The sequence below is a fragment of the Mastomys coucha genome, unplaced genomic scaffold (genome assembly GCF_008632895.1).
Source record: "Mastomys coucha isolate ucsf_1 unplaced genomic scaffold, UCSF_Mcou_1 pScaffold15, whole genome shotgun sequence".
Classification (NCBI taxonomy): Eukaryota; Metazoa; Chordata; class Mammalia; order Rodentia; family Muridae; genus Mastomys; species Mastomys coucha.
In genome coordinates this window covers 151,012,071-151,034,032 of record NW_022196897.1, presented here as the reverse complement: position 1 = coordinate 151,034,032, position 21,962 = coordinate 151,012,071, and the positions used below count along the sequence as shown (strand labels likewise).

At 44.0% G+C, this 21,962-nt stretch overlaps 1 protein-coding gene across 2 annotated transcripts in view; it reads left to right on the top strand.

Moving 5' to 3' along the window:
• The window catches only part of Ncoa5 (nuclear receptor coactivator 5), a 35,357-nt gene that overhangs the window by 11,148 nt on the left and 2,247 nt on the right, over window positions 1–21,962 (top strand). Inside the window, exons 2-7 of one of the 2 annotated variants that reach the window (XM_031372739.1) lie at window positions 412–478; window positions 10,588–10,911; window positions 13,096–13,232; window positions 14,414–14,540; window positions 20,298–20,497; window positions 21,593–21,913. In XM_031372739.1, the coding sequence (XP_031228599.1) occupies window positions 441–478; window positions 10,588–10,911; window positions 13,096–13,232; window positions 14,414–14,540; window positions 20,298–20,497; window positions 21,593–21,913 (1,147 nt within the window). In that variant the 5' untranslated portion in view covers window positions 412–440. Of the gene's footprint in view, window positions 1–411; window positions 479–10,587; window positions 10,912–13,095; window positions 13,233–14,413; window positions 14,541–20,297; window positions 20,498–21,592; window positions 21,937–21,962 lie in introns of both variants that reach the window. The other variant, XM_031372740.1, reaches the window with a different exon arrangement.

Sequence of the window (21,962 nt, the reverse complement as noted above, 5' to 3'; positions counted from 1 at the left end):
TCTCCCAAACCTCACTTATCTTTCCTTCCAGGAAAAAAAAAAATCCAACTGACAACCACCTCTGCCTCCCTTTGGACAAGAAAATGTTAGGTTTAAGGTTTGGTGGGGTATTGAGATATTGATATAAGCAAATTTAAATTATGTTTTAGGTACAAAGTAAATGGCCATCTTTATCTGTAAGTCACATCACTGTACTGCCTTAACTTAATAATAAAACTGCCCAAGTACCAGTATGTCTCTAAATGGATTTCCTTGTACCAGCTGGTTTCTATTGTAGGGTTTGGTTCTTTCTTTCTCTCGTTCTTTTTCTTTTCTCTTTTTTCTTTTTGGTTGTTGCTTTCATTTAAAATGTGCTGATGATCTTGTTTTTATTCCGTAGCATTGAACAGATGGGTTGATTATTCTTTTCAGATATTAATAAGGCAGCGGAAAGAAGAAATATGAATACGGCTCCATCCAGACCCAGCCCAACACGAAGGTAAAGTACCCTGAAGCAGTGAGTTACCTTGGGAGAGCTGGGCTCTGGGGAGTTAAGCCCAACTTCACACATCAAGGGTCTTTTCTCCCCCCAACCAATCAGAACCGCTGAAGCAAACAAGAACCTTGTCTGAAGGCCTTGCTGCCTTTTAAGTCTCACATCAGGAGATACAGAGGAGACACAAAACAAGCAAGTTCAGCTTGCAGCATGAGTTGCAGGCAATTGGAAGAGGATAAACCTCTGTCTTTCCCCAGCTCACGTGTCATTGGGAGCCTTCAGAGCAGGAGGAGGGCCCCAGGGTCGAGCTGGTGTGTTCCTGCCTTGTTGCTCTGCAGCAGGCAGCAGAGATTTGACTCTTCATTGCAAACTGCTGCCGGTCCAGATGTTAACCCAGGTTTGCGGAAAGAGCTGCTTGGGAGATTGCTGCTGTGCCTGTGCTGCAGACCCCGTGTGCTCGCATGTTTGGGTTACTTGTTTGAAGGGAAATAAAAAGGGCAAAACATCCACTTCTCAAAAGTCTTCCTTTTTCTGAGCTTTCCTGAACACAGAAGGCATTTCCCAATATGGTCTTCCTCCCAATATAGACAAGAAAGTCATAGCTATGATGTGTTCTCAAGATACAAAGGAGAACGGAGAACTTTCCTAGTGTTCCATTGAGATTGTATACCCATTTTGTGGTCCCATAGCAGTGCATGTGTGGGATGCAACTGATGGGATGTAGTTCATACCTGTTGTTTCTCGAAAGCTCTCATGTGCACTCTGGATTTTGCCTCTGCTCCTAGGTAAAATGCCAGATCTTCACAGAAACTACAACCCACAATAAGGAACATTCCAGCGAATGGCTCATAGGGAACAGGAACTTGACACAACCCTGTAGCTTGGGTTGGATCCCCAGCATCAGCTCAGTGGAAGGAGAGAGGTGACTCCCGTAGTTATCCTCTAACTTCCATGTGTGTGCGCCGTTGACCCCTCCAGAGGGAGGGGGCGGAAATGTCATCTTTAAACCAATCTACATTCCTTATGTGAACTAAGCCTAGCTGTCCAAAAAAATCTTACTGTACAGCTTTACTGTCCCAGAGAGATGGGAATGTACCTGACTCCGTGAGCGCTTGCAAGTGACGTGTAGCTGTCCTGCTTTTGGACAGAGCCACCTGTGTGTTTTTATTTTCACTTGGACATGAAGAGAAGGTGTTTTCTAGCTGTCAAAAATATGTTCCGTGTGTATACTCCTCAGAGTTCACGCTGACACTTCAAGCAAGACAATGATTGTAATTTAAGCTGAATCTTTGTCCATTCTTGGCTGTACAGGGGAATTAAACAGCACAAGTGCAGCCGTGCCACACATGTCACATGTGTTTCTAGCCATTCATGGGTGTCACTGTGCAAGAAGGCGCATCATATTCTGTTTCTTATAATGCCTGTGACTGACTGCAAGTGTAGCTCAGTTGGTAGACGGCTTGCCTCGAGTGTAAGCTCTGACTAGGTTCAATGCAGTACCACATCGATTGTGTGGTGATAAATCCTGTAATCTGAGCATCTGAGAATTAGAGGCAAAAGAAGTTCAAAGTTATCATCAGATACATAGTGGGTTCAAGGCTAGCCTAGGATATATTAGAGCTTGTCTCAAAATAAAAAATAAAAAATAAGAATGATTGTGGTCTACAGGGAAACACTGCTTTAGTTTATACCTTTGCTATAGGTGTGTGTGAGTAGCCTGGAGGACACAAATTCTTAAAACTTAAAAAATTTTCCATGTAATGTCTGTTTCCATCAGGCTGCATCTAACTGTGGTGTAGACTTAAGGCATTCCCATCTTATTCTTAACTCATCTCAATAAACATATAGTGGGGCAGCAAAGAGTTTGCAGATGATGGGTCAGAGTTGTGGTTGTTAATGACTTGAAAGGAGATATAATGTATCCAATTTCCAAAGAATTCTAGTGTGTATTTTTTTCAAATAGGGCTAAAAGAAGTATGGATCTTTAACTGTGAAGAGATTGACTCTACTAGAGAGATTCTCCCCCTGTAATGCTTGTGATCTCTGAATAGTTATCAGCTATGTTTTTATAGACTGGAAATGAGAAAGAATGTATACATGTACACACATGCTTTATAGAACAGTCATTCTTGTTTCTGTTATGAATTGAAAGGGCATTTTATAAAATCCTAATAATATTTAGCCAGATGCTTCTCACATTTCTAGCTGATCATTAGTATTCAACATTGTAGTTTTGGAAAAATCAGCTCACTGTTTTGGAATCCAATATAACCATTGCATGGACACTAAATTAAATTAAAGAGATTATGTTCATCCCAACCTAAAATGGGGCTCCATAATATCATGTATAAGGGAAGTGTTTTACTTTCTCTTCTATTGCTGTGCAAAGACACCATGGCCAGGGCAACTCTTTTAAAGATTTATTTATTTATTATATGTAAGTACATTATAGCTGTCTTCAGACACACTAGAAGAGTGCATCTGTTTCCATTACAGATGGTTGTGAGCCACCATGTGGTTGCTGGGAATTGAACTCAGGACCTCTGGAAGAGCAGTCAGTGCTCTTAACCACTGAGCCATCTCTCCAGCCCAGGGCAACTCCTTGTGACCATCCCCAGTGACACACTTCCCCCACCAAGGCCAGATCTCCTAATCCTTACAGTCCTTTCAAATATGTCATAACCTCTTGGAGACTAAGCTTTCAGATATATGTGCGTGCCTTCAAACCACCACAAGAAGGAATAATATTTTTTCCTTTTTAACAGTAGCTTCCCACAGCAAACATAAGCAGCATTAGAGAGAGCCTTTCAACTAACCTCCTACCAGATGAGCAGACTTGCAGTCCCCCTGTATACCTCAAAACCAAGCTTCAAACTGAGATTGCGTGAAGGCTAGTGATTTGATTAACAGTTTTTCTTGTGATGTATGACTGGGTTCCTTAGCATGTTATTTATTTGGCATGATCAAGTTCTGTATGTTTATGCTTACTTGTTTCGGGAGAAAACAGGTTGTTCATATTTGGTAAAATTTGTTCTGAGCACCACCTAAAAACTGAATAAAGAAGCCCGAAGTTTTACCTTTAAAAAACAAAACAAATGGATCAAGACAGGGTAAACGTACTGAAATAAAGCATGCTGTTTTGGTTCGTATCCTACCCATGCCTAATTTTCTGGACATACCAGTAGAACAGCAGTGGAATGCGGGGCAGGGCAGATTAATCTGGAAGGACGGTGATTTCTGGACTCTCAGTCCCTTGGGTGTATGCATCCAGTCAAAACCTTGGAGTAATTGCAATCAGCAATTGAACTGCTTTCACTGGGAGGCCTTATCCTTCTGGGTGCCCCAGCAGGGGGTTGCACGGTTCTGGGAGTGAGGCTTGACTCTGAACTGATGACCAGAAGTTCCTTTTAAGATACACCTTTATGTCGTTATGTTGTCTACTTTAAAGTAAAAATTATTTTTAGATGTGCTGGCAAGACCTTCATAACACTTGTTTTGCTGGACTTTAACCCTGAGTATCAAAACACCTATCTTTGGGAGTTTTCGCAAGATTATCTCTTCTTTAGAAGACTACAGTTCTGCTGGGCTTGCTCTGTGTTCAATAATGTGCCTCCCTAATGACTCTAGCTGTCAAGGTGTGATTCTGACACTGTTTGCCTGGCCAAGCATGAAGTCTGCATGAGGGATCCATACTCAGGATCCTTAGTGTACAGCCCTTGGGCTGCTTCCTTAGACCAGGTAGTGCACTGCTTATCTAGCCAGGCTGTTCATAGCTGGTAAACAGGCATCAGTCTGCTCTCAGTGACTGAGTTAGAATTCTCATGTCCCAGATTTTTGAAGTTGCCATTTTCAGTCTACTTTGAAAATCAAATCTTAGAACACACCTTTATGCCAATTTGGCCTACAAGTACTGTTTCCTAAACCTTCCCATATGACCTAAAGAAAACACAGAATTACTTGGACCACATCTAAAGATCTTCAGAGGATTTTCCTCCTTATAACTACAAAGGATGTTGACCACAGTTCCTCTCTGGTAAAAGTCACTGGAGATTGATATATCAGAAATAAACTGGCTCTGAAAAGATGTCCTGTGTGACCTGGGGTTCTTTCACCATATCCATGTGGCTTTAATTTCTTCCATAACTGCTTGTTCTGTGGTATGAGATTGGCCCAGTTTTCAGTGGCCTCACAATGGAAGACACTAGGCTGTGATTACTTCTTGTCCTACACCTGAAGAAAGTCATCAGCTCTCAAGAAGTGCCATGTCTAGCAGCAGAGAAGTCAACATGCTTCCCAGGGGGAAAAGCTCGGGCACTCCTAGACCCCGCATCTCTGAAGTGTCTGTCTCATCGAATTGTTTCCTACCTGCATTGAAAGAGTGCTCCAGGTCCCTCCTTTAACTTTCACCACATCTAGCCATTTAGATAATAGTATTCGTGGATGGAATCTGTAATGGGAATTTGAAGAGCTGATGAAGGATTTTTCTCAGGGTCAAATGAAGATTGACCCTCTCAAGGACAATACTGCAGTGGACACAGGAAAAAAGGATGAGTGACAGAAAAGGAAGATGGGGCCTTTCTGCTGAACCTTCCATACAGTCAAAGCCAAGGAACACTGTCCTGGATCTAACATTTAAGATTTCTGAAAAACAACTCAAGTCCGTCTCAGACTCTCGGGCCATCTGTCAGTTCTCTGCATGCCCTCTAAGATCCTTGAGTCCCCAGCAAAGGAAGTCTGTCAAGCAGAAGCATGTCGCTGCTTATTGAGCCATGGCTCTCCCTTCAACCACCCCCACTTTATCTCTAAAATGTTCCCCGATGATTCAATTCTCTTTTTTAAAAGAAGAACATTGACCTCCCCTTCTCCCTCCCTGTGAATAGATAAGAACATGGAGCAAAATTCTATGCTGACCATGTGCTTCCTTCTGGCCTTCGGTGCTAGTGTTTAACTGTTGTGTGCTGTCCCTTCTTGGTGTCTATTGGTGTGGTACATGACCGTATGCTGTTTTGGCTTTCCTTTGTAAAATAGGTCTGGGCGCCCTGCAGTGATCCTCTGAACTTTCTGTGTTCCAGAAACTTGCTTGTAACCTACTTAGCATATGAGGTCAAGCTCCTCATCTAGAAGCCTTGTCCTCTCCTACCTTTGGATACTGGGTACAGCACTATCTTTTTATTAACTGTGTTTTTTGTTTTGAGAAAGATGGTGGGATGAGAAACAGTGCTGTTGATCTGAGAACTTTGTTGTTTGGCTCCTGAAATGGCTCTGAAAGGGTTTTTTTGTTTTATTTTTGTCTTCAGAAGAACAGCAGTCTGCCATATTGTTCATTTGGAGGAAGGAAAATGTTTTGCCTTTTTGTTTTTGATAATTACTGTCTTTACCACCACATGCCTTGCTTCCATCCATTCTCCTTTGTGAATGTTGCCCTTTCTGTATTTTTATCCAGAAGAGGATTATTAGCTTTGTTGCCCATGGACCTCAGAGTCTTTGAGGGAAGGGAAAAGAAGGTTGTGCCATACAAGAAGTATGGGCCTAGGCTGTGAAAACAGGGTTCTTACGGTTAACCTGCAAGGCGAAGCCTACCAGGTAAGATGCCTCCATAGAGTAGAAGGAACAGGACTACTGGGTTGGAGATGTAGATTGTAGCTGTTCTTGCCTAGCAGGAGCATGGAAAATTAAAGACAGTGATAACAAACACCAGAGACGACATTTAAAATTATCGTGAAGCTGCAGAGAACATGCTGTGACATGCTTCTCCACATTCTCCTAGCCTAAGGCCTTGTGTGCTTGTGGCTGATCAGGCTCATGATATTTCAGCCCTGATTACCAAGAACACTTGAAATCTGATTCCACTTCTAATGACTACTCCTAATCGCTTCCCAAGGCAGGTTTATCCACCAATCATTAATAATCTAAAAAATACTTTGTTTGTCACTTTCTATTGTATCCTGACTGGTTGCCCACATTTTACACTGCAACAGATGTTCTGCAGCAGGAGGATTCTGTGATACAATAGGGGCGCTTGGGCAGTCTTAGTCTCCAGGTGCTTCTGGTAAGACTGGCTAGCACTCATTTAAACATCTGGCTACTGTATGGTTATGCCCACAAATCAAAGAGTGCTGATGAACCTTAAAATAGAGGAGGAGCAGAACAGCCAGAGCTGAGTCAGAAAGCTCTCTGGAACCTAGAAGTTGAGATCAGCCTAAATTACCTAACAAGTCCCTTGTCTCAAAAAAAAATTGGGAGGGGGATTTTTAGAAGCAAAACTGCATTTAAATTGCTTTTGTTGTAGCTATGAGGATGAAGGGGAAATCGAGGCTTTCCCCCAGGCCAGTCACACTGGTAAATGCCCAGTGTGTACAGTGGTAATAAATGGCAAGTCTCACCATAACATGGGACCTGCTCTTGGAAGGCTTAGAGTTCAGTAAAATAGTTGAATTTTTGAACATATCCTAAACTCTGCTGAATCCTAGAGACATAGCCCTCGAGGCAGCTTTCTGTTGCTAGGGAATCTATGTAAACAGATCCCACCATTCACTGCCTAAGGAAACTGAGTTCCCAGAACATTTTGCTGGGAAAGTTTTTTGTTGTTTTATAAACAGCATAACGTGTGCTCACATCCAGACAGCTGTTCTATGAAACAGTCTTAACACTATTATGCGTGTGGTCCAGTGTCGATTAAAATGTTGTGTACTGTTTGACTATTACCTCAGGACACTTTGCTAAGTGAGATAATATTATGTGTAGGAACACATCTTCCCAACATAGTTCTGTGTAGTATGTTTCTAGTGTAGAATCAAACTAAGATCTTTGTAGAACTTGCAGCTACTAGAGAAAATACCTAAATGATATGAGAAAGTACAGAGTAGTTGGTGCAACTCAGTGGTAGAGCACCCACTTTTAACACGCATGATGCTTTGAGATTAACCCTAGTACCTGTCCAAAAATTAAAACCTTGAAGTTTAGAAGCAGAAAGTAATTTTTGCCCTTCCTTATGAGGCCTGATCTCACTGTGTCTATACTACAGCAATGTGTACTAGGCTAGCCACAAAGTCATGACAATCCTTGCACCTTAGCCTCCTGAACGCTAGCTAGAGTTTCAGATGTGTGCTGCTATATCTGGCAAAACTTTTTTTTCTTTTAAAGATTTATTTATTCTTATTTATATAAATACACTGTAGCTGTCCTCAGACACATCAGAAGAGAGCATCGGATCCATTGCAGATGGTTGTGAGCCACCATGTGGCCACTGGGAACAGAACTCAGGACCTTTGGAAGAGCAATCAGTGCTTTCAACCACTGAGCCATTCCTCCAGCCCTGGCAAAACTTTTAAACTAAGAAAATCAGTCAAGCATAGTAGCACACATCTCTAATCCCAGCATTCTTGAAGATCATAAACCTAAGCTATGAGACTCTGTCAAATATCAGAAAATAAACTTAAGAGAATCAGGAAGGTAAGGGCTTCCTGATTCCATATACTGAAATCAAGGAAAGGAATATGGGTCCATTCCTGCTGCACAAAAGGATCAGGAAAGATGTAGGTGAAAGGCTCATATGGCAATAAAGTGATGAACTAGGGAGAAAGTACAGCAGGGCTAGAGAATATCGGGGGAGGGGTGTCAAAGATCATTTAGGCCCTTCCTGGCCTTGGTGGAGATTTTTTTATTTAAATCCTATGGGAAAGTATTTAAAAGGCTTTTACTACAGAAGTGTTCCCTCAAGAGCCACCTTTCTAGACAAAGACAAGGTAAGAGCAGAAAGGACACTCTAGAAGGTTCTTGCTCTAGTTTGGAAGCAAGGTCTAGAGTTAGTATTCATTGGTACCAGTGAAGTTAAAATGGGCAGAAAAATACCAGTTTTCTGAAAAGAAACTAATGTCATATAGGCATATAATTGGGAGTGTGAATGATGGCATCCAGCTTTCTGGCTTGAGTGGCTGTCAGCTGTGTCATTTACTGAGGTGAAAAGCTAGGGGAGGAGCTTGTTTGTTGGGGAAGATCAACTATTTAAGGCAAGTTTTGTTGTTGTTGTTGTTGTTGTTTGGTTTTTCGAGACAGGGTTTCTCTGTATAGTCCTGGCTGTCCTGGAACTCTGTAGACCAGGCTGGCCTTGAACTCAGAAATCCACCTGTCTCTGCCTCCGAAATGCTGGGATTAAAGGCAGGCGCCACCACTGCCCGGCTAGGGCAGGTTTTATGGAGAAGTTAATCCTGAAAGTGGGTCAGACATAAGACATTGCACAAATAGAAGTGCCAGATCAAGGTGAGTCATAGACATGGAGGTTTTTAACAGGGAGAAAGCAGTTACTAGGAAGATTTGAGGAAGTGGCTCAAAAATGATGTAGGCTTTCCTGTGAGGGTTGAGTACACTTGGAATCATCTAAGACATATAGGAAGCACGTGAACAAAAGTATGGAGACAAGTATGTTTGTGAATTAAGTCATAAAAGCAACTTAGGTTAAACCAGGAAATGAGGAAATAGTGATAAAGGGTCCTGTTGGGTGATGACTGTATGCACTGTGTGTTAAGATGCTGATGCCTGCCCAGAGAGCTGGTTGCCAGAGATGCTGGCATTGTCATCATGATTATTGGATCATCTCCTGTCTCAGTGATATGTAAAACTTCTTTTCCATTGTCTCTGATTGTTTAATAAAGAGCTGATTCAGCCTAGAGCTGGATAGGAGAGGATAGAATGGGATTTATGATCCCAGTCAGGGTTCCCAAAAGAGAGGAGAGAAGGAAAAAGAGAAGAACCAGGAGGATTTGCCATGAGGACACATGGAATAGAGCAAGCTAGAGCAAGACTCAGATTGCAGGTAAAAGACCATGTAGCTAGGAAGTAGGCAGCCATTACAGGGTTAGAATAGATGAATATCTGCCCAGCATAGTGCCTACAGCTTGTCAATAGATAGGTCTCTCTGTCATTTATTCAGAAGCTAAAAGGGCTAGAGTGGGTGTACAAAGGCCTTGTTGTTACTTTGGAGCAAAAGGGGTGAGGAAAAGCCCGTAGAATTTACAGGCCCAAATTTGTTAGGCTGCCTGGGGCTCCTGGAGAGCCAAGGGATGGTGGGTAACTGGTAGAGATGGGCGATTAGTATGTATTGAATGAATTGAAATCAAGATTGATTTTTTTTGTAGTAGTTGTTTGTTTACACATTTGAAGGGACTACAGAGGAAAGATCCAGGTGACTTTAGTCGGGATGGGGAGAAGAGTCAAAGCTAACTTAAGGACTTAACCACTGGCAACTGGAAGAAGTGAAAAGTGCAGATGATTGGCTAGACTAGACTGGGAGCCTTGTCGTTTTAAGTCTGTCTGAAGTCAGTGTCCAGTGAATGAGATGTCTTAGGAAGGGTGTTGAGGCGGAGCTATGTGAGCACATTGCTGACTTCACACACTTGACATGAAACTCAAAGCCTTGTACAGAATTTACTGAGTCCATGTAAACCCTTAGACTAGATTGGGAGAAGCTGCTACCAGTAGCAGTACACGAGCTGGCTACTTCAGAACTGTTAACTTTGCGAACCAGATTTTGTTTGTTTTTTCTCCTTGATTTGAACATCCTGCTAGATATTTTAAGTGGCTTTCTATACTTTAAGAATTCTTTCTTTGATTCCTTTGTATGAGATTGTGTCTGAGCAGGGTAACAGATTGGGTGGCTGGCCTTAAAATTCTAGTCCCGCTCTTAATGTTGAAGTGCTGTGTTGGAGACTTGAAGGGTGGCACTTTCTCCCATAAGGAACTGGTTTGGCTTTTCCTTTATGAACCTTGGCCCTTACTGAGCCCCAATAGTTCTGAGCCGTAAAGCTTTCTTCATGTATTGGTAATGGACTAAAACAAACTTTAGGGGAAAGTGCTTTTCCTTTGAAAACCAGTTGTAACTGAGAAGATAACTCGGCTTGTTTAAGAAGCTGATAACTACTCATACTCCAGCTTTTGTTCATGCATACTTCCTTTGATGCCTTCTAGGCCTAACAAGATGGGTGGTTTCCTAAAATTTGTAGTTAGGTTCTCACTGTTTGAGTAAAATACTTGGAGGGAGGCGGCATTCTCTTATACAGAGCTGAAGGGTTGACTACCCTTCCTTGGTCTTAGTATGTTTTTGCTAACTCCTACAGGGATCCCTATAGCTTTGGAGATAGTAGAGATACAAGGCGTGATCGCTCTCCAATTCGAGGAAGTCCAAGGAGAGACCCCAGGGATGGCAGAAATGGCCGGGATGCCCGGGATAGCAGAGACATTCGAGACCCTCGGGAGTTGCGGGACCGCAGAGACAGCAGGGATATTCGGGATCACAGAGACAGAAGTGTACGTGAAGCCCGGGACCTGAGGGATTTTCGGGACTTTCGTGATCTAAGAGACTCTAGAGATTTTCGAGATCATCGAGACCCCGTGTATGACAGATACAGAGATATAAGAGACTCCAGAGACCCTTTGTACAGGTATGTCTAGAGATAACCTGCCTGCTGTTTCGTTAGAAACCTATCTTAGGTGTATTAGGATGCATTTACTGAGAACTCTATCTACATAAGTAACCTTATATTTCCTGTGCCTATCAAGTAGTACTCAGTACGTTTGCTGAATGTGTGAATAACTGATGAATTGTACTTATTAAAAGCATCTAGAGCTGGGCAGTGGTAGTGCAGGCCTTTAATCCCAGCACTTGGGAGGCAGAGGCAGGCACATCTCTGAGTTCGAAAACAACCAGGACTATACAGAAAAACCCTATCTCAGAAAAACAAGAAAGCAACTGGGTCTTACTGTATTGTGAAAGACTTCATTGTACAAAGGAAAGCACAAGTGGAATATAAATTAGGTTGGCCATGCAAGAATACAAAGATATTCAGGTACTCAGGAAATGCATGAAAGATGTTCCATATCATGAGTCATCAGGCAGATGCAGATGAAAGCCACTTGAGAACCCATTTCATACCTGCTAGGATACATTTTGTGACTTTTAGGAAAGACGCAGAAAATAATTATTAGCAGGATGTGTACAGTGACAAATACTTAGATGGTTCATGGCTGGGTGTGATAGTGCATACCTGTAATCCTAATACAGGGAGATGAGGCAAGAAGACTAGTTCACACCACTGTGGAAAATGGTTCAGGAGCTCCTCAAAAGTTCAAGGACATAGAACTAAGAAGATGGCTTGGCCAGTCGGGTATCTACTGCACAAATAGGAGGACCAAAATGCTAATCCCAGTACCCACAAACAAACCAAGCATGGTGCATGCATCTGTAGCCTCAGCACTAGGGCGGTAGAGACAAGTGGCCCTGGGGTTCTTGGCCAACCATCTTTGACAAATAGGTGACCCCCAGGTTCAATGAGAGACTCTTTCTCAAAGAATAACATTAAGAGTGATCAGGGAAGGAACAGGATACCAACCTTTGGTCTCTATACACTCAGTACAGACACCACATACATAAAGAGTTGAGGAGGATGAAAATAATCATGTATGAATGAGCATAACAGACTAGCCATATAAACCACAAGGCAAAACAACCCAAATACCCATCAGCAAATGATAGGAAGGTTATTCAGTCGTAAGTTTGTGAACTGTTGATAGATGTTAAGACAGAGGTAAACACTTAAAACATTGTGCTATATGAAATAGGCCAGACGCAAAAAATAAACAGCCACCATGTGATTCCACTGATTTGAAATCCTTGGAATAGACAAGTCCATAAGGTTAATAATAGAGATTGTCCCAGCACTTGAGAGGCAGAGGCAGGTGGACTTCTGAGTTCGAGGCCAGTCTGGTCTACAGAGTAAGTTCCTGGACAGCCAAGGCTACACAGAGAAACCAAAGGGGGGGGGAGATTGTCAGGAAAGCAGGCAGTTGATGTAGACTTCTTTTGTTTGTTTAAAGGTTTATTTATTATTATATGTAAGTACACTGTAGCTGTCTTCAGATGCACCAGAAGAGGGCATCAGATCTCATTACAGGTGGTTGGAGTCACCATGTGGTTGCTGGGATTTGAACTACAGGACCTTCAGAAGAGCAGTCAGTGCTCTTACTCGCTGAGCCATCTTACCAGCCCATGATATAGACTTGTGTTTGAGATTATCTAACATTTGGAAATGGGTAGTGGTGACAGCTGCATGGCATTGGGGTTACAGTGTAGATGAAAATGCACTATAATGGTTTAAAGTAATGCCAATACGCACCTGTGATTGCACGCAGCACAGGGAAACGAGGCAGGAGTCCAGGAGTTCAAAGGCAGCCTTAGCTATAGAGCAAGTTCAAAGCCACATGAGACCCTGCCTTAAAAAAAAAATACATACTATAATGACAAATTATTGATACATATTTTTCAGCAGTTTTTTAAAAACATAGGGAAGAGAGATGGAGAAGGTATAAAATGGTTCCTCCAACAACCATTTTCCATTTGCTCAAGTGCTGTCTGTATACCATCTCTTTTCATCTCAAGTCCTCGTCATTTTGTGAGGTGAGTTAACTCAGGCACAGCCCCAGGGACAATAAACACGTCCTGCATATGAATCTGTATGTTGATTCCTGTGACTGCCCTGGAGGGACTTGAGTTTTGAAGCATTTTCTGCGTCTGATTTTTGCTGGATAGGGCAGAGTTGTAACTTGAGAAATTGTCCTTAACTTTTCAGGAGAGAAGGCTCTTACGACCGGTATCTGAGGGTGGATGACTATTGCCGGAGAAAGGATGACTCTTACTTTGACCGGTACAGAGACAGCTTTGATGGACGAGGCCCTCCTGGCCCAGAGAGTCAGTCTCGTGCAAAAGGTGAAGTCACAGCAGTGTGTTCCCATTACTGTGGGGGAGTCACCAAAGATTTGTGGACAGCAACACCTCTACACAAAGGGCTCAGTGACCCAGCCAGGCAGCCCACAGATGTTAATGTTGAGTTTTGTTTTGTTTTGTTTTCGAGACAGGGTTTCTCTGTGTAGCCCTGGCTGTCTTGGAACTCACTCTGTAGACCAGGCTGGCCTCAAACTCAGAAATCCACCTGCCTCTGCCTCCCAAGTGCTGGGATTAAAGGCATGCGCCACCACTTCCCAGCTAATGTTGATTTTTAAATGCAAATTAGTGTTATGTAGTTTAATCATCCTACAGGAAATAGGAAATTATAATAGGGAGAAATGAACAGAAGGTTGCAGGTGAAGGGGCTGAGACTTCCTTGTCTTGTCGCTTATTTTGCAGGTAACTGACCACACATACAGGGTGGGGCTTTCTGTGTCTTTATCCTTCTTACCGAACAGCTTCTTCCTTAGGTAAAAGCAAGACTATCTGCAAAGATTTTCAAACTGTTTTGTACTGGCCAATTAGAGATGGGAGGACTCTCATCTACTCTTGCCCATTTGACTAGTACTGGGGATTGTAAAGTTTGCACTTTGATTTGTTTGTTTCAAAAAAGTCCAGACAAATTTACATTAGAAACATTACAGAACTGGAAAGAATGATAGAGTCCAGTGTTAGATAGGGTATGCAGAGAGAGAGAGAGACAGCGGCTGATTTACTCTTGCTTTTGGGAAAGTCTGCTATAACCCAGGCCTGGCTCCACCTCCCTGGCATGGTCTATCTTGTCCAACTTTTTTTTTTTAAACGAGAGTAGCCCTTGCTGATCTGAGGTCACTGTATAAGCTAGGCAGACCTTGAACTCAGCAGTCCTCTGGCCTCAGTCTTCCAAGTGCTGGAATTGTACAGGCATGAGTCACCACACTGGCTGATCCATCCTTTTAAAACATAAATAGCTAACTTCCTTTCTTGCTCAGTTTAGTAGTAGAATTATATAAAGCATTATAGCGGCTGTGGCCTGTCACCCAAGGTTTTATCTTGATGAATTTAAGATAGTAGAAAATAGTAAAAATGGTTAAGAATGAGAGACCTGGATATTAGTTCAGAATGTCTTACTGCATTATGGAAGGACAGCCCTTACTTACGTTTCCCCTGCTGGTGTCTTGCAGAGCGTTTGAAACGGGAGGAACGACGTAGAGAGGAGCTTTATCGTCGGTATTTTGAGGAGATCCAGCGGCGCTTTGACGCTGAAAGGCCTGTGGATTGCTCTGTTATTGTGGTCAACAAACAGACTAAGTAAGAAGCTAGTGCTTATTTCTCCTCAGTATGGAAGGCTCAGTGCTTACCTAGCAGTTCCACTCACTGGCTTTGCTGCCTTACGAGTATTACCTGAGCTTAAGTTAGAGTTCTTTCACTCAGTGACAGAAAACCCAACATAAAGGTGCTGTTTTAGTTTGCTTAAATGGGAAGTTCAAACATGGCCTCCTCTAAAGTCCAACTGTGAGCAAGACATGCTCCCTGTCAGGGTCTCGGTGCTGCGTTCCCTGCTTCTGCCCTCTTTCTGACCATGTTTTCTACTTGAAGAGTCAGAGTTGCAATGACTTCAGACATGTGTCTTGGCTTAGGAAGCCTATGAAAGACAAGACTTCTCTTCTCTGATATATTCTCACCCCCCCCCTTGCGTGCGTGCGTGCATGCGTGCGTGTGTGTGTGTGTGTGTGTGTGTGTGTGTGTGTGTGTACATGCACATAAATGTATGGGTGCTGCAAAAGCCAAATGACAACATGGGCTCTCCCCCTCCTTGTTCCTTTGAGAAAGGACTTCTTAGCCAGGCAGTGGTGACATGCACCTTTAATCCCAGCACTCAGGAGACAGAGGCAGGCAGATCTCTTTGAGTTCAAGGGCAGCCTGATCTACAGATTGAACTCTAAGACAGCCAGGGCTGCACAGAAACTGTCTCAAAAACTCAAAAAAGGAAAAAAAAGAAAGAACCTCTTTCCAAACCTAGAACTGCTCTGCTAGGTTATCAGCCGTAAGACACAGGAGCCCTCCTCCTGTGTCTGTCTCTGTAGTCACAGATGTGCTTGATTACAGCCAGTGGTGCTACAGTCTAAACCCGAGTCCTTACGCTTGCTCAGGGAGTAAGCCAGCCCCGCAACCATCCCTCTCAGGCTTCTACCGGACAGCTTAGAATTTTCCTGAGACTAAGCTAGCTTACTAGAACTCCCAACCCTGATGTTGTCACTTTGGACTGGGGCCCAGAATACTAATTTACTAGGGCTGGGTTATATACCATAGATTTAGAGATGAGATTAGCTTTGCAGAACCATGTGAACTGAGAATAAGAATGGAAGTATATTCTACTCAAGAAAATTAATAGATCTCCCCAATCCGCTTCCACAAGGGGGCAGCCTTGAGTCCTGTAGGACTTGAAGAAGTTTGGCCCTACAGAATTGTTAGGCGACTACATTGACCCAGTCAGAGTCCTAACACCTCGCTGTTCCACTCTGTTAAGCTGCCACATTTGTCTGGAGCTGTGTTCTACTTCTGATATAGTTAGGAAATGTGTATATTTCCTAGCCATTTACAGTTACAGAAGGTGCATTTCAAAGGTACAGTGGCTAGGAAATCTGTTAAGACACCAGCCAGCAGGAGAGAGTTCACAGGCTTTAGACTGTCTTACCTTTTCTAGATGCCAAATAAGTAGTGATTTTTTAAGCACGTACCCCATACTGCCTACTGGATGCTTTACATAAACAATTTTTAATTCTCACTGTACTTATATGTGGGTCATTCAGCAAGGGGTAGGAGTCTGCATGTGTGCATGGCTAGGTACTGGGACTGCAGTAGTAAGAAGCAAACACCTTAGCCATTTCTGCCTATGGATCCTCAAAGACTAGTGAAAAAGGTGACAAAAATATGTAGATGATGAGTCCTGTGAGGAGAAGGACCAGAGGTTTAATTTAAATTGGAGGTGAAATCAAATGGCAGAAACTAAGTCATGTTCCTGTGTTACTGGCTCTAAGAAAAAAAAAAAAAAAAAAAAAGCTGAGTTTGGTAAGGGTTAAAGGACTCACTCCTAGCTTCACTTCTGTCTTAGTCAGGGTTTCATTGCTGTGAAGAGACACCATGGCCAAGGCAACTCTTATAAAGGCAAACATTTAACTAGGGCTGGCTTACAGGTTCAGAGGTTTAGTCCATTCTCATCATGGTGGGATCATGGCAGCATACAGGCAGATTTGGTGCTGGAGGGACAGAAGTTCTACATAGGAGGGACCTGTCTTTTGCAGGCAGCCAGGAACAAGTTCTCTTCCACACTGGGTAGAGCTTGAGCAGTAGGAGACCTCAAAGCCCACTTCCACACTTACTTGAGCAAGGCTACACCTATTCCAGCAAGGCCATACCTCCAAGTAGTGCCACTTTCCATGGGCCAAGCATTCAAAGCATCACACCAGCTTTACAAGTCAATGTTGGAACTGGAATCCAAACCCACATTTCTACCGTCAAAGCACATTATGTTCCCATACTGCCTTCCTAAGGGTTGAAGAGTACAGCAGGTCCTAGAAAGCAGTTGATCGTAGACTAGAGAATCAAAAGAAAGGTATCAACCAGTTGTGGTGAGGCTTATAGTCTCAGCACTTGAGAGCAGAGGTAGGAGAATTACTTCAAGTTTAGGGGGAGCCTGGGCTACTACGTGGTGACACGTACATACATTTCAGAATCCTTTCAGTATAACAGAAAGACTGTTACTGTAGAGCCTATATAGTGTGTGTAGCCATTGTAACTAAGGACGCTCTACTGATAGAGGAGAAAGAGGTTGAGACTTTGACCTTCCGGGTAGAAACTGCAGTGGTGGCGCCCGCCTTTAACCCCAGCACTTGGGAGGCAGAGGCAGGCGGATTTCTGAGCTCAAGGCCAGCCTGATCTACAGATTGAGTTCTAGGACAGCCAGGGCTACACCGAGAAACCCTGTCTCAAAAAAAGGGGGGAGGGGTCTGGAGAGATGGCTCAGTGGGTTAAGAGCACTGACTGCTCTTCCAAAAGTCCTGAGTTCGGATCCCAGCAACCACATGGTGGCTCATAACCATTCATGATGAGATCTGATGCCCTCTTCTGGTGTGTCTGAAGACAGCTACAGTGTATTATGCCAGAGCGAGTGGGCCTGAGCGAGCTCAATTCCCAGCAGCCACATGATGACTCACAGTCATCTGTACAGCTACGTGTATTCATACACATAAAATAAATAAATAAATCTTAAAAAAAAAAAGACAAAAAAAAAGAAAAAGAAAAAAGAAACTGCCCAATTAATGTCATTGATCATTAATAATTTTATTCAAACAAATTCATCAGATGCTCTGGACAAAATCTGATATGAAAGGTTAACAGATCCTCGTAAACTAGACCCTAGGAAGGAGCTGCATATTAGTGTCATTCCCTTCATTAGGGACCTTGGCTTTATTCCAAGTCTAGGACCAGAGTTTTCATGCAGGCTAGTGCAGGCCCTTATGATTGCCCAGCTTGGTGTTGATTTTTATTCAGTCATCAAACATGGTATTGATGAACATGACCACTAAGCATAGACTGTTGGCATATAGGGCTGATAGGGGATCTATGGGTCATGGGACAAAGGTTCTACTGCCTCCGAATGAACCTAGGTGCTTAGAGGGAAGACAAAAAAGGTTGTGAAGAAATAGCTTCAGTTTTTGCTTATCCCATTACTGTCTTCATGAAGAAAGGAGTATGAGATCGACAGTGATGAGGGTAAGGACAAGGAAGAAGGGGAAGAAGGAAGACAGTCTGCTAGAGCCCAGAATGCACACTGCGAGTTCATTGAAGAGTCAGAAGAGGAAGACAGTGATGGGGAGAGGAGGACGTCTGTGGAGAAGGACAGTGGGAAATGGAGTCTGACCATCCAGGCAGAGGCAGGTGGATCACTGTTTGAGGCCAGTCTGCTCTACAGATTGAGTTCCAGAAAAACCCTGACTCAAAAAACCAAAACCATAGAAGAGTTCGATTAAAAACAAAGCCTATTTGTAGCAGAAGTCCTGGTGGTGGTAAGCGTAATCCTCTCCATGGGTCCTTCACCAGCAATTGGGAAGAACAGTGGCCACATAGCCACAAGGTAGCCCCTCATTAGCATAGTAGCACCATTGTGGATTCCATTTCCTGTGACATGGTACATCAAAGCAGAATTTGGAAAGCTATCAGAAAGAATTTGTACAAAAAACATGCTTAGAACTTCTTGTTCATTAAACTGGCAGAAGTGGAAAGAGAACACAACAATTAAGAACACTGGCTGACTGCTCTTCCAGACAAGCTGCAGTCAGTTCTCGGCACCACATGCGGGCTGGCAGCCTTCTCTAACTTCAGTCCTAGAGGATCCAGTGCCCTCTTCTGGCCTCCTGGGGTACAAGGGGGTTCAGGGTATACAGATATATATGTAGATAAGACACAAATAGAAACCTTTTAAATGTAGTAAATAAACTGGTAGAGGGTAAAGAGAACTACAAAAAGTTTTATGAGCAGTTTTAAAAACCTGTAAGTCAGAGTGGATGAAGATGCTCCAAGTCAGATGCCTTCACACTTTTTACGACACTAAGAAGCTGCTTCTGGGGAGAGGGTTGTTTCTTCTAAAGATCAGAGTGAAGAAAACTAGAAACGGGGCTAGTGAGATGGCTCAGTGGTTAAGCGTACCGACTGCTCTTCCAGAGGTTATGAGTTCAAATCCCAGCAACCACATGGTGGCTCACAACATCCTTAATGAGATCTGATGCTCTCTCCTGGTGTGTCTGAGAACAGCTACAGTGTACTTACATATAATAATAAATAAATATTTAAAAAAAAGAAAAAAGAAAAAGAAAACTAGAAACACATCTGCGATCTCCCAGGGAGCCCTCTTTGGCTCATCTTCAAGGAGTGGCTCAGGAGTAATCTGTGGGCCTAAGCTCACTGATGAGAGGCATTGTGTTCATAGCTGAAGAATTCTGAAGGGAAGATGTGTCAGTTATCAAAGACTGCTTGGAACTTTGAGAAGATAGATAAACAGGAAGAGAAGACCAGGTTTGAAAACTTAGTAAAATTATAAAAGATATCTTAGGAAAAAGGTCAAAGGTAGTTGTGTCAGATCTCTTGGTGACATCCTCATGCTGTCATGAGCACTTATTGGTAGATAGCAAATATCGAAAGAATCAGAAAGGCTTAACACCTAAGAGATAGCTCAACCTTGGGGGTTAGAAGACAGCAAAAGCCCCCATGGAGATCCACCTGACCACTCCAGGAAGCGGGTAGAGGCTGAGGAGAGGCAAATCCGGAGGACCTGACTACTTAAGTGTTTGGAGCTGCACTCAGGACTTCAGTCAGAAGCTCCCTGGATGCAGTCTAGAAGGTCCTAGAGGATGCTCAGACTGCCTGTTGTTGAGTGTGATTCCACTGCTGATAGTACCAGCTCTGTTGTGCCAAGTGCCCTTTGTAGTGACTACACATCACACATGGAGAAGCAGTGTGACCTTCATTCCTTCTGATAGTGTCTGTTCTGTGAGTGGAGTTAGGCAGTGTTAGACTTCGGATGGCATGTGAGCAAAGATGAAGCTGCAACTCCTTCCTTTTACGTGAGACATGAAGCCAGTGATGCTTTCTCTAGTGTCACTTCATCCTGTAGCCATTAAATAGTCCTCTGGCAACAGCTTGTTAAGCTAAACTCAGTGGGAAGCACTCTCCTCAGGGCTTGCTTTCCAAAGTACTAGGGAACAAAATGCTGACCTTCCCAAGGTCTCAACAGGCTGATTGGAAGCAACACTGCAAGGCTTTGAATAGAAAGTGTCCAGTCAGAGTCAGCTATAATAGGTAATGAGATGGGGAGGAGGCAGGTCAAGTACTGTCCTACTGGCTACTGTGCCCACAGCACTAGGTAAAATTATTCTAGAAACCTGAACTAGGTAGTACTAGATAGGCTTAAGTCTGAGTTCTGAAGAGACACAGCTGGCTGAGGTCCAGAAGTTTACAGCTTGAGTTGTGGCTAGGGAGTGCTCACCCGGATCCTGTTTGTTCTCATAGAGATTATGCTGAGTCTGTGGGGAGGAAGGTACGAGACCTGGGCATGGTTGTGGACCTGATCTTCCTCAACACAGAGGTGTCCCTCTCCCAAGCGCTGGAGGACGTCAGCAGGGGAGGGTCTCCCTTTGCCATTGTCATCACCCAGCAGCACCAGATTCACCGCTCCTGCACAGTCAACATCATGTTTGGAACTCCACAAGGTACAGAGGTAGTCACCAGCACAGATTCTGTGCCCTGCCCATGAGAAATAACTGACGTGTCAGTTCCACTGTGGCAGCCCCTTCCTTTGCTGCAGAAAAGCCTTTCGTCTTTTCCTTGGTGCTCTCTGACACTGTTCTAGGCCTGCTGGCCAGCTGTCAGCAGCCAGCAATGGTGGAGAGGTGGGCTCATGAGTAGTGGTCACAATTTCCATGTGTCAGTACTTCCACTGTGTCCCATCGCAAGCCACCAGCGGGACATCACTGAAGGGACTCTTGGAAAGACCTACGCACACCTGGCTCTCAGTGAGCTCTGGCTTAGACATCTGCTACCTGAAATGCAGCCCCAGGCAGGGATGAGACTCTCACAGACAGGCTGCTGTCTGTCAGTGTGCTGGAGTACTTATACTGACAGGAGAGGCTCTGGTCGGCTAGAGGAAGGAACTTGTAGTGCTTTGAGCCCAAGCACTGAGACTCGGCCATCTGTACCCTGCCTGTAGTTCTTAAGCCTAACTTCCCCTGTCCACCTGCCTATGATCTCTGTTGACCTGGCTCTCACACCCATAGTCACAGGTACAGTAGAATTATTTGTCTCTGAGGAGCTGTCCTTAGCTTGTGTGTAGATGTTTGTGTAAGGTTCCAAGAAGTGTCCTCAGTACCCCGGAAGACTGTTGCCCCATTAAGAAGAGGTGGTTATTTAGGGTTACAGTTTAATCTTAGTCCATGACTTTTGAACTGATGAATTTAAAAGCTGCAGTGACTCTGCCCTGAGCACAGCAGGGAGCCAGGTTTCATACAAGGCCTCCTGGTGCTGTGTGGAGGCTGCCCGGCTGCTCCTATTTGACTCTGTGGGAGGCTCCTGTGTTCCTTTGGTTTTTACCACAGGTCTGTGATCCGCTGAAGAAATAGCTCTGTAGGAAGGTGTGTCCCACACTGAAGAGCGCTGCTCTGTCCCTCAGCCCACCTCACTCTAGGTTCAAGACTTCTGGGCACTGCAGTGCTTCTCCGCTTTGAGACTGAGAAAAGCTTGGCAAAGCACAGCAGTGGGCACTTGGATCTGTCATGGGAGAAAATGACTGGTGTCATTCCCTCCTATAGAGCATCGCAACATGCCCCAGGCAGATGCCATGGTGCTGGTGGCCAGAAATTACGAGCGCTACAAGAATGAGTGTCGAGAAAAGGAACGTGAGGAGATTGCCCGACAGGCAGCCAAGATGGCTAATGACGCCATCCTCCAGGAAAGAGATCGTGGAGGCCCTGAAGAGGGAAGTCGTGGGGGCCACCCTCCAGCTATCCAGAGCCTCATCAACCTCCTGGCAGACAACAGATACCTCACGGCTGAGGAGACGGACAAGATCATCAACTATCTGCGCGAGCGGAAGGAGCGGCTCCTGAGGAGCAGCGCCGACTCTCTGCCTGGTGAGCTACGTGGCAGGGCCGAGGTGAAGTTCTCACTCTGCATTTCTCT